The sequence below is a fragment of the Protobothrops mucrosquamatus genome, unplaced genomic scaffold, assembly GCF_001527695.2.
Source record: "Protobothrops mucrosquamatus isolate PMUCROS unplaced genomic scaffold, P.Mucros_1.0 scaffold2056, whole genome shotgun sequence".
Classification (NCBI taxonomy): Eukaryota; Metazoa; Chordata; class Lepidosauria; order Squamata; family Viperidae; genus Protobothrops; species Protobothrops mucrosquamatus.
In genome coordinates, this window is record NW_015388161.1 from 70,444 (window position 1) to 82,892 (window position 12,449).

Sequence of the window (12,449 nt, forward strand, 5' to 3'; positions counted from 1 at the left end):
CCCCTTTATACTTAACAGCAACCAGTCAGAACGTAGATTGCCTCACGCATGAGTCAGCACTCTCTCGTTAATCAACTACAACTGTGTGTTCTGGCCTATTGCACACTTTACTGTTCCAGCTACTACTGTTATTAACAGAGTATTATTAAAAGATTGTGAAAATAAATATATATCTATAAAAACATAAATTTACCTATTTAGTTGTATTCCACTTAAGGTGGCAAACATATGCAACACACCTTCCTCTTCCTATTTTCCCCACAACCACCCTGTGAGGTGGGTTGGGTTGAGAGAGAGTGAGTGGTCACCTGAGCTGGCTTTCATGCTTAAGGTGGGATTAGAACTCAAAGTCTCCTAATGATTGGTCGAAAGTCAACCAGCTGGCTTTCATGGCTAAGGCAGAACTTGAACTCATGGTCTCCCACTTTCTAACATGGTGCCTTAGCCACTAAGCCAAACTGGCTCTCTGTATAATTTATTTATGTATAAGTATAATTTTAATACAGCAATTAAAAAGTGACTTGGTTTAATTGCTGTACTAAAATGCTGCATGTTGCACACACACACACACACACACACAAAACAAATGGCTGTCCAATCTCTTCTTAAAAACCTCCAGTGTTGGAGCATTCACAGCTTCTGGTGGCAGGTTGTTCCACTGATTAATTGTTCTAACTGTCAGGAAATTTCTCCTTAGTTCTAGGTTGCTTTTCTCTTTGATTAGTTTCATTGTTTCACTCATTGCAAGAGTGAAAAACGGTAATAAGTCATTTTTTTTCAGTGCTGTTGTAAGTTTGAACCGTCACTAAACAAACTGTTGTAAGTCAAGTTACACCTGTTTATGATAGTGGTTCTCTAGGGGTTTCCATCCAAAAAAGGCTACAATATGTTGCAAACTACTTGGAAGTGAATCAATACAAAGACTAAGAGAATAAACAAACATCTGCAATTGCCAAAGTGTAGCAAACCAACTTCCTAATACTGTAACATGAAGATTGTGTTTACAAGAAAATAGCAGACTTCATCATTTATTTGGCAGTTCCCTTCTAAGCATGTGGATTCAGAAGTAAAACACCTACATGCCATGGAGCTTTCTCCCAAGGAAGTTTATACAAGGTTACAGTTTGGTATAACTGTGGATTGGGACTCTTGTCTAGGCTTATCTCCAGCCTGTAATGAAAACTGAATTCCCGCTTGCTTTTTTAAAAAGAAAAAAACGAGAGCAATAAAACGAGCATTTATTTTTTTTTACAATAACCAAAAATATCCCCCCCCCGTTGGAATCCAAAGTAGTACAGTCCGCCTCCCTCCCCTTTCCTTCTGCCTCACTTATAAAGCTCCTCGTTTAAAAAAAAAACTTGCTTGTCGCGCCCAGCTCCTCCCGATTTTTCCGGTTTGAGGCCTGCTGCGCCTGCGCAGTAGGTCTCCCCGCCAGGTGGGCGGGCAAATCCTTCACTTCCTGCTCCGCTTCCCAGCGGCGGGAGAAGATGGCGGCGCCCTGCTCGTGGCTGTGCCTGGCGGTGGTGGTGCTCTGCGCCTGCTTGGTGGCTGCGGAGGAGCCGAAGAAGAGCCCCGACAAGCCGGCCAAGAAGAAGAAAGACATTCGGGACTATAACGATGCCGACATGGCGCGGCTGTTGGAGCAATGGGAGGTATAGGCGAAGAGGTGGAGGAAGAAGAAGAGGAGGAAGAAGCTCCTTAGAAGCCCCCCCCCCACTGTCTGTGTTCCCCCTTTACTGCCCTCTCAGGAACGAGGCCTGGATTCCTTTGGTTCCACCAAGCAGCCTCGATCCTGGCTAGTGCAATAAGCCGCCATTGGCTAATGCAGATAACGTGTGTATCCTTAAGCCATGATTTGCAAAGCCCAGGGGTCCCAAGGGTGCTTTTTGCACGAGGTAAGTGGACTTTGGGTTTTTTTTGAAGACGTTTCACTTCTCAACCAAGAAGCTTCTTCAGTTCTGACTGGATGGTGGGGAATGGAGTCAGCATGCAGTCAGAGCTGAAGAAGCTTCTTGGAGGAGAAGCGAAACGTCTTCAAAGAGATACAAAGTCCAACTTACCTCGTGCAAAAAGCACCTTTGGGACAACCATGACCTGGATGACTGAGAATCTCCATAGACATAAAGCCCAGGGGTCATTTTGTCCAGTGTGGTAAGCCCAAACTAAAAAAACAACAACAACCCTGCATCTCAGACCATTCAGCAAGGCTGGTGTAGCACTATTTCACCCCCTGGGTGCTGCTAAACCATCCTGGTTGTTGGGTGGATCTGGCCATTGTGGTCCTTTTGCACCCCATCACTTCAGGTTCTGCTTCACTGAGTGTGTGTGTGTGTGTGTGTGTTTGTGTGTGTGTGGTCTAAAAATGGGAGGGTGCGTTCAATAAATACATGCATTTTATGTATTTATTCAATTTGCCCATCTTGCTTGTGTGCCTCTGGGTGGCACACAGCCAATAGACAAAATGGAGTTGCTTGTTGAGATGGATGGCTATAGGAATCAAGTAAAATACAAAAGTCGATTTCAAGAATTAATCTCTTTCCACCTGTTTTGTCACCCCCTCCAATGCTTCAATACAAAACCACTGAAATTAAACATTAGAAATAAGCGAAATATTTTAGAACTGGATAGCTTTTCCAGATCTGGTGCTGGGTTAAGCTCTACGTCTGGTTGGCTGAAGGTATGGGTAATTATAACCCTATACATTTGAAAGGAAGTTGGTTGGGGGAAGCTGGAATATGATGCAGTATAATTCTCACGATTGGCATTGTTTTGTTGGTTTTGCAGGGGTGATGTAATTGACCAACAAACTGAGTGTAAAGGATGCCAAAGGAATAAGTGGGTCTGTTTTTTTCCCCAGTAATCAGCTTATATCACTTGGAGAGGATTAAGGCCTCTTTCTTTTCAAAGTCTTTTCAAGGTTCTTGTTTTGTTTCAAACACAGGAGGATGATGATATAGAAGAAGGAGATCTTCCTGAGCACAAGCGCCCATCTGCACCGTTAGACTTCTCCAAGATTGATCCAGGCAAGCCCGAGAGCATCTTGAAAATGACCAAAAAGGGGAAAACTCTCATGATGTTTGTCACTGTGTCAGGAGAGCCAACGGAGAAGGAGACGGAGCAAATTACAAACCTGTGGCAAGGAAGCCTTTTCAATGCCAATTACGACGTACAGAGGTAAAAGCCTTTAGAGTTGTGTGATCACACACACACACCCCGGATTTCTTTTTGCTGGAGGAAAAAAAAAATGGGAATAGGTAGCACTCTCCTAGTTACAGCCGCGATTCCCTGTGTCTCATTGTAAACATGGCTCCTCTTTAGTGCTGGTTGCAATGCTCCATGGTCATGTGACCACGATTTACAATGTGTGTTTTTTTTTACAGTTTCTGGCAAAAAATGCTCTTAAAAATACATGGATTTACTTAACGACACCTGCAAAAATAGTTATAAAATCGGGTCTAGTCGTGTGAGTGCCTTGACTTATGACAGAAATTTCAGACTCCGTTATGGTTGTAAGTCACAGATTACTGAAATAAATTTAACCTGATCCCCATATTTTAAGAATTAATTTATTTGGGGAGGAAAAAATCACTTTCCAGGTAAATGTAGTCTTTTATCGACTGACCACTATACATTTGTGTATGTAGCTAGTTTTCCTCTTTGCAGTGTTTTTTCCTCTGATCTAAATTGAAACCTGCATGCATTTTCTGAGGAGCAAACCTTGGTGCAAGGGTTGTGCACTTCTTTGTTTCACTTTAACTGTGTGAAATGAATATATATTTTTACCTCTGGGAGAGGTCATACATTATATGCCCTACTTAGGCGGGGTTGATTGCAGTTGGATTTTAAACAATCCAATTTTGCCATAGGTCTGTTTTAGGTTATTCAGACAATACTATTTCCACACAGGTTTGATACAGATGTTTAGTATTTTACTTTGAAGTACCACAGGATGTGTGTATGTGTATGTGTGTATGTGTAGTAATAGCTTTTAAGTCATCACATTGAAAAACAGTAGCTTTTATGTCATCACATTACTGAAATAGCTTCCTATCTATCCCATTCCAAACTTGTATATAAGGCTCCATTTAAACCAGTGGAAAAAGTCTTAGAAAGGTAATAAAAGTATTGTATGCTATAATAATTCCCAGTCTGAGCACCGTTTACTTATTTAAAATGCAGGTGTGCCAGTTAATACTTGAATATCCATCCAGATTCTGGATTTAGTTAGTAATCATTTTTATATGACCACCCATCTCACACAAAGTAACTCTGGGTAGCATATAAAACCATATTTCTGGGTTTCTGCCTCCTGCAATGTGGGAGTTTAGAAACGACTAACCGAATATCTTCTGAAATCTAGGTTCATTGTCGGTTCAAACCGCGCCATCTTTATGCTGCGTGATGGAAGCTATGCGTGGGAGGTCAAAGACTTTCTGGTAAATCAAGAAAGATGTGAAGATGTCACTTTGGAAGGTCAAGTCTACCCTGGTAAAGGAGGCGCAGGGAAAGAAAAAAATAAACTGAAACCTGACAAATCCTCCAAGAAAAAAGACGTAAAACCTGGAACCGTTATAGATAGCAACCATGCAAGCAAAGGAAAAGAAGATCTTTGATAAATGCACCGAAATGCTGTAAAAGAGATTTGGAACATTTCAGAAAGAGAAAACGGGGTTGGTTTTGCAAGTTTCAAAGTATTAAATGGTTAAGGGAGCAGTTTACTTACTAATGAGAGGCATTCATTGAGAAATAGCAGAGTCAGTGGTTAATGGCTGTGGGCTGCTTATATTCAATCAACCATTAAGCCTCCACTCCCTGTCAGTTTAGTATTATGGGCTGTGTCCAGGGGATGAGAAGGGTGGTTGAGGGGGTCTCCACTGGGAAGCTGATTTTTCCAGGTGGTATTGCAGATGACTCAAAAGGATAGGGAGAAGGAAAAGCAAAACTTAAAAGCTGTCTGATTTCTCAATGTTGTGATTAATCCGAATGAACAATACACTTTCATTGCGTCTTAGAATTTGTAACTTGAGATTTGTCGCTGATTATACCAAAACGGATCTAAGTTGATTTGCTTTTAAGGTACTGATAATCCAGTATTCCACACCGAAATGGAAATAAAATTTTCTGTTAATTAGCTAATCGCACTAAATCAGTTAATATACTTGTCGATAGTATAAAATGTGAAGAAGAATACCCACAGATACAGTCCAGTTGATTGCAAAAATAAGATGTGTGGGAATATAGTATGGTTTTTCTGCGGTAAATATATCCATGCAAATGGATATATATTACAGGTTGCGTTGTTTTCTTCTAAGAATGTTAACCCAAAAAAAAGTTCAAGTTTGTGGCCATTGTATTGGATTTCATTTGCTGTTACAGTTTTATATTCAGTGCCATGAAAAATGTGCAATACATGGAACAGTCATGGCATGTTTTTTTTCTTTAAAGAATTTTTTTTAAAGGTAATTAAGGAAAAGTTGCTGTCTGTGTGAATGCTTCTTCCAAAACTTCAATAAATTTCTATAATTTTTTCAGAAGAGATTGCTATTTGGAATCCTTTATCCATCCTTCCTTCTCTTACTCTGGTATCTGATGTCAGCCCAGACTATCCACATGGTGGTGCTGTCTGTATGCCAAATAACAAAGGAAATATGCTTGTTTTGAAGTCTGGCTAATGCAATGTGTAACTCTTCCAGAAGCTAAGCCTGTTTTAACAAATTGACATTTTACACACACAAAGGTTGTTCTATAAAAGCTTTGCTGCTTTGAACTTCGGATGGCGATTGGAATGATAATTTACTGTTTCTTTCCTTGATGTTAAATTTATCTGCTCCTTCCCTCTATTTTCCCCCCCTCCTCTTGATTTTATTTTGAAAGAGTTTTTCTGGCATTCAGTTCGCAAGAACAAGAACAAATAGGTGTATTTTTGCTCCAGCAAATTATAAGATTTCTCCTGTGGATGAAATGGTATTGCTTAAAGAAAGGCAAAATACTTTGCTTTGTATTTTTTTTTAAGACCGCGAATGAAAAGCCATAGGCAAGATTAGAAATTATGCCTGATGGCTTATCTGCGTGAAGGATAAATTTATTGTTGGCTATTTTGGAGTTATTTGTGAAATGGGATTCCAAACCCTGAGTTCCGGTACAAGACTTTTGTCAACCAGTGTAACGGAGAGAGGGAAAAATGGCAGAATGGCAGAACCATCTGTCAAGTAGCAGAAAAAGCAGCGTCAACCTATTAACAATTATACAAAGAGCTTTGAAGGGGCAGTGTGCTGACTTTTGAAACAGAGGTGCAAACGTCCCAAAGGTGCTTTTTCCAAAAAGCAACTGGGCTGTCTTGTTTTTTTTTTTCTTCAAAAAAAAAAATCTAATTGAAGAAGCTTTTTGGATGAGAAGCGAAACTTTTTCAAAGGGGGGGGGGGAAAAGCAAGTCCAGTTGCTTTTTGAAAAAAGCACCTTTGTGATAACCTGGGTCAGTGATGGCGAACCTTTTAGAGACCGAGTGCCCAAAAACTGGCCCTGCCCCTGCTCCACCCCCTGCCCCACCCCCACTCTGCCCCCCCATCTCCCACCCTGCCTGCCCGCAGGGCCACTCACTGCCTCCAGGGCCCACCGCAGATCGCCCAGGCAGCCCAGCAGCGCTATGGTGGTCACGCCCTCTGCCCGCGCTCCGTAGCATCAACTGTGCACGATGGGGTGTGAGGGCAGAGTCTTGTCTACGCTGCCTGTCTGCCATGTGCTTGGCTGCGCTGCTCCGCGTGGGCCACGCTTGGGGGCGACTCTCCTTCAGGGGGTTGCTGGAGAGGAGGGGGTCGTGGGGGGAGGCGAGGTTTGGACAACGGCACGTGTGCCCACAGAGAGGGCTCCGAGTGCCACCTCTGGCACCCGTGCCATAGGTTCACCACCATTGACCTGGGTGATTGAGACTCCATGGACATTTAGATGTGCAAACATTTAACGATGCCTTCAGCTGCCTTGCAGTTTTTTAAATCTACATTGGGTTTGTGAGAGACATAGAGAGGCACCCAACGTATTTGAAGGGGACAAGATTGGAAATGTAGATTTGTTTAGTGATCATAATTGGGACTGGCAACTTGCTTGTTAAGTGAAGTGGTCACTAGTGACTGCTTATGATCTTACTTCAGCTTTCCCTTGCTTTATAAGATTTTTAAATGGGAGGATCGGTTGTAAAGTTACTTTTTCATCACTGTTCAAACTACGAACGATCACTGCCCGAGGCAGTTAAGCTACGACTACCTGTACACTTTTCTTTCTATATTATGAAATACATAAAAGCGTCAGTCTTTTTTTCTGTAGAAAAAAAGGCTTCCAGTGTCAAAGATGTGCTCACTATTAAGAGCTATTAATAATCTGTTTTATGCATATTCATTTCATTCTTCATCCCCCACGCCATCAGAACTGATGAAGCTTCTTGGATAAGAAGTGAAATGTTTTCTCCCTCCTCAAGGAAAAAACAGTTGCCTTTTGAAGAAAAAAAAAACACCTCCTTTGAGACAGCTTGGAAATCTTGTTTACCAGTTTCCATTGAAGAAGAACTCCACTAGAGAACAAGCATAAGATAGATGGAAGATTGCTGTATTAGCTTGGGTTGGCCCAGTTCATCAGCCTGTGGTTGACTAAATCAAGTTCTCTCAGTTAACCCAGTTGTTTAGGCTTGCATAAGAGGCTGACGTACAAACCAGGATAGTACCATATTCTAGCAATGCCTGTTGTGCAAACCCAGAGCCACAGCTAGGATTTATGGAACGTCTCATTGTTAGGAAATAGAAGCTGCTTCTCAGCAATCTTCTAGCCGTTTTGTTTTCCAAAGTAATTTTTTTTCAATTAGGACCACAGACCAGGAAGATCGGGGTTTCTTTTGCTTATGTAGATTGCTTAAAATACCAAACTTGGAATCTTAACTGTTTGGGAATTGGGATGTAGAAGTGAGTCACATCTAAGTAAACAGTGAATAGAATGCCAGTTTACACAGAACAGAGTGACGACTGTGGTTGTATTCCTCATTTTCACCAACTGCTTGGAAGGAGCTCCCAGAATGCAGCTTTTAATTATTTTATTTATTTTATTACATTTTTATGCCGCTCATCTCCCCTATATGGTGACTCTGGGTGGCTTTTTAAACTTGTCCTTCATTCAAACGGTGAGAAATGCTCTTGATACTTTTGCTCTGGCATGTTTTTGGTTTTTTTTGAAGTTTTTAAAGGGATGCTTCATGTACGTAGACCAAGCACAAAAAGTAAATCATTTTTTTTACTCTTAAGAGTAGAGAATGGGATGAAAGGTATCTTGGTAGTTTAGCATAATAAAGTCACCAATTGTCAAATTGTGCTGAAATTTTTATTTCAATAAATTGGGTGTTCCAAACCACAAAATGTTAAGTTGCAAGTGAAAACATTTGGAAACGAGAGGTGTATTGAATTTAAAAAAAAAAAGGATTTCTGTCAAAGAGACCGTGTGTCACACCTGCGGCCATTAAAAAAATTCAACTGCAAAGAGAGCACTCCCTACATTTTTTATTTTTTGGCAAAACCACCCCCCTTTATAACCCTTTTTGTGCCTTTGCAATAAATAAATATATCATTCCCCCGTCAAGATTATTATTATTATTTTTCTTTAGAAAATATACAAAACGCTGTACATCTTGTTCCGAAAAAGAACCAGCTATTTCGGGTAAAAGATTTGAACTGACATACGGACAAAAACAAAAGATCGTGTAAAGCGGACTGTTATATGTAGCTTGTTGAAACAACTTGCTGTGGATAATAACTTCAGAAAAGTCATGGTTCAAAGAACGTAAATGGTCAGTTGGGTGTCGGAAACCTTAAAAGCAGCGGTTCTCAACCTATGGGTGACGACCCCATTTGGGGTCGATTGACCATTTCACGGGGGTCGCCAAGCAAGGCTGTCCGCCATTTTTTTCCCCTTTTCCGGCGGGTGCCTTACCTCCCTTGGGCTGGGCCAGCTGGTGGTCGGCCTGCTCCGTCTCTGCCGCTTGCCAGCTACGCCTCGGCCGGCGCAGGGGGCGGAACCACGCATGTGTGGCGCTCCCGGGCAGGGAAAGTCCTCGACTTACGACCGGTTGGGTAGTCCTCGACTTACGACCGGTTTAGTCCTCGACGTACGACTGGTTTAGTCCTCGACTTACGACCGGTTGGGGGTCGCGGCATTAAAAAGGTTGAGAACCACTGCTTAAAAGGGTCACTCTGGACTTACAGCCATTCCTTTAGTGACTGTTAGAAGTCACAACACTGAAAAAAGTGACTTATGACCGTTTTTCACATTTAAGATCGTTGCAGTATCCCCAGGGTCACGTGATCAAAATGTGGATGCTTGGCAACTGATTCACACTTAAGACGGCTTGGGGTCGTGTGATCGCCTTTTGTGACCTGACAAGCAAAGTCAGATTCCCCTAACAATTGCAGTGATTCACTTAACAATTGCGGCAGGAAAGGTCGTAAAAGGGGGCAAAATTCACTTAACAGATGTCTCAGTTAGCAACAGAAATGTTGGACTCAATTGTAGTCTTAAGTTGAGGACTACCTGTAGAGAAGGGCACCAGCTGGAGAGTCTTGGTTGAAACTGCCCTTAATTACTATCATCATTGTACAATATTCCCCCGCTCAAGGGCTTTTGAGATTTTTATTTGCTGATCCAGGAATGTGGGCAGGGAACGTATACATAGCCCCGTTTGCCTATAGCTTAATATAGTTTCAATTATTATTAAATATGCGTACGAGGGAAGAAGTAACATCTTTCAGGCTAGGAAAAAGGTAGATATTCCTCTTTAGCCAAATATATCCTGTACGTTCAAATTGTTTCGTGAACGATGACTTCCTATGACGGGATCTCCATGGTCTTGTGTGAGATTCCCACCATCTCAGCAATAGCTTTAATGCAACTGGAAAGCTTAACGCTATTCTAGCATTCGAGTGAGACAAGAAACGGTGTCTATAAAATTCCCCCCTCTTGTTCACCCTGCGCAGTGCCCATTGACCAGTCTAGCAATACTGACCAGCTCTTGACATTTGGCGGTTCTTGCTAGCTGTGCATATTGACTTTAGCTTACACTTCCTTATTTACATAGCCAGCAGTACCACGTAAAAGTGGAATTCATTTCCTGAGTCTGTATTTGAACATTCAAGACGAGTGAAAGGTTGAATTGGAGAAGAAGAAGAAGAAGCACCTTCTGCACGTCCAATGAATTCAGGACCACAGTGATCTACGAATCAACCAAGAGGTGGCCATGGTGCTTCACAGAATTGAGATGAGACAAGATGAGACCATTTAAAAACAACAACAACAACAAAAAACTGTTGCCCTGAAGCTGCTGGCAGGACAGGGAATCTGTTAGTAATCAAACAGATCAAACCAAGTGGACTCGTTTGATCAAGGAATGTTGGTTGTTCAAGGTGAAGGCTTATTTACAGTAACTTCTCTCTTATGTACAGCAACAAAATATATTACATCTTAGAAAAGCCATCATTCCTCTCATCCTTTTTTTTTCTCTGGAGGGTGTTTTCAAAGAGAGATACTTCCTCAGAGTTTCATTTTCTTGACCACGGGAACGGGCAGCGCTTGAAAGATTCTCACGGCCTCCTCGTTGGTCTCCAGCTTGATCCAGAAAGGCTGGAAGCTGCCCTTGTAGCCAACAAAAGCCATTTTATCTTTAAATAAATAAATAAATAAGAGAGTGCAGTGAGCAAAACTGATCTGGGACAATATTTATAATCAATACGCCGCAGAGAGTGTTTTTCAGCGTCATCGGAGGCCGTTTCCATCAATGCCACATCTTAAGCCAGCAGCATCTTTTCCTGAGAAGATGCATGTGGCTTTGTCTTCCTTTGATCTATCGAGAACCTTTTGGAGATCATAACCAAAAGCATCAAATAGAAGAAGAATGGACTGATTATTATTATTTTTTTTGCATATTGAAGATGGTCGATCCTTTCCATCTCCACACTTCTATTATACTATGAACAGCCCTTTTTCCCCAGTTTAAATAATATTAGAATTATTTTTTTTTTAAAAAAATGAGTGGGATGAATAGTAGCAAACCAGGAAGTGAACATGTTGCCATTCTGCATTTGGTGATAACAGAATTTCTAGGAATGTTCTGAGCAGGAAGAACCTGGTGTTCTTAAAAATCTTTTCTCTCTCAGTTTACCACATTGGGAAAGATGGAGCTGAGGTGTGGAATACTTGAAATCTCTCTCAAAGGCACTTTACATTCAGTAAAAATGTAATATTTCTAAGGGCTCTTCCACCCAAGTTTACTTTTCTGGTGCAGAAACTATACAATCTTTGCTGCTTGAGAACCTAGGATTTCTAGACTGATTGTATTTGAGGTACAGATGAATTTTATAACTAATATTTATCCTTTGGTGGGGTGGGACTACCTTCGAGTCTGTCTTGATTCCTGGTGGCTGCCTGGATAAGTCCCTGGTAAGTTGCCAAGGTAAATTTGTGCCAAAATTTCAGAAGTGGTTTGCCATTGTCTCCATGCTTGGGCTGAGAGAGACTGACTGGCCCAAGGTCATCCAGCTAGCTTCGTGCTAAAGGTGGGACTAGACTTCACAGACTGGTTACTAGCCTTCTACTTTCACCACTGCACCAAACTGGCTTTCCATATTCACCATACTAAAAGAAATTACTGAATTTTTGGTTAGAAAAGGGAACGATTAAAAACTCTTGTGTTACTGAAAGGCAATCTCCTCTCCAAAGCTTCACTTGCATTAAGCATTTCAACAGTTCGCCAAAATGAAATATTTGGAGTATTTTCAGATGTAAAAAAAAAAACAGATGGACAATTCTTAATGGTTTTACCGTCTCTTTTTTCTTTACTAGCCTTCTGTGTGAAAAGACACAGGGCAGTAAAAAAAAAAAAAATGATCCGAAAAGAAAAGAGCAGCCACAGGACAGCAAAACTTGCTAGAAAAAGCGCTCTTCACAAAGTCAGCCATAATAGAAGTCTAGCAAATTTCATACTATATTTTCTGATATTAATAAAGCATTACCTTTTAATTTAAAGCCTGGTTTTGCTCCAAGTGTCTCCAGGACTTTGGTCCATGGACTTTTTGAAACAAACCGTCCTTTTGAGGTCATCACCACTATAGAGCTAGAAGAAGGCAGAAAAATGACATGCATCATTTGATTGAATTGAGTTATTCACCAAAACTGATTAACTGAACAGCTGTCCTACAGTCACCATCATAAAAATCCACAGAATTTAACAGAGTCTTCCTTTCTCCAATCACCCAAAATTTGCTCAGTAAGCCTATTTAATCTGATCAATTTATTGCGGACGTTCTTTTGATTGTTGATTATACGGATGAATAATTCTGGTGCGAGATGCAGGTCGCGTACTGCAATAGATGACTTTACAAGTATGACTTCTTTCTGAATCTTTGAAAGCCTTTGTTTCCAGTTAA

The 12,449-nt window shown here is 41.2% G+C and overlaps 2 protein-coding genes across 2 annotated transcripts in view; one reads left to right on the top strand and one right to left on the bottom strand.

Moving 5' to 3' along the window:
- The first annotated feature begins 1,461 nt into the window (after window positions 1-1,461).
- Window positions 1,462-5,531, top strand: MESD (mesoderm development LRP chaperone). Its single transcript, XM_015823933.1, has 3 exons — window positions 1,462-1,652; window positions 2,942-3,174; window positions 4,361-5,531. Exons 1-3 carry the CDS (start codon window positions 1,488-1,490, stop codon window positions 4,611-4,613), a joined length of 651 nt encoding a protein of 216 aa, XP_015679419.1. The 5' UTR covers window positions 1,462-1,487; the 3' UTR covers window positions 4,614-5,531.
- Window positions 5,532-10,557: 5,026 nt separating this feature from the next.
- Window positions 10,558-12,449, bottom strand: part of CEMIP (cell migration inducing hyaluronidase 1) — a gene marked incomplete at its 5' end in the record, with an annotated part of 56,228 nt that continues 54,336 nt past the window's right edge. The window contains 2 exons of the mRNA XM_029285668.1: window positions 10,558-10,685; window positions 12,036-12,136. Coding sequence (XP_029141501.1) covers window positions 10,558-10,685; window positions 12,036-12,136 — 229 coding nt within the window. The remainder of the gene's footprint in view (window positions 10,686-12,035; window positions 12,137-12,449) is intronic.

What these genes read in the sequence shown, in the direction of transcription:
- MESD (XM_015823933.1), top strand. Translation starts at nt 1,488, where the DNA reads ATGGCGGCGCCCTGCTCGTGGCTGTGCCTGGCGGTGGTGGTGCTCTGC. An exon ending in GGCTGTTGGAGCAATGGGAG is followed by an intron (nt 1,653 to 2,941) that starts GTATAGGCGAAG and finishes TTTCAAACACAG; the next exon opens with GAGGATGATGATATAGAAGA. An exon ending in GCCAATTACGACGTACAGAG is followed by an intron (nt 3,175 to 4,360) that starts GTAAAAGCCTTT and finishes TCTGAAATCTAG; the next exon opens with GTTCATTGTCGGTTCAAACC.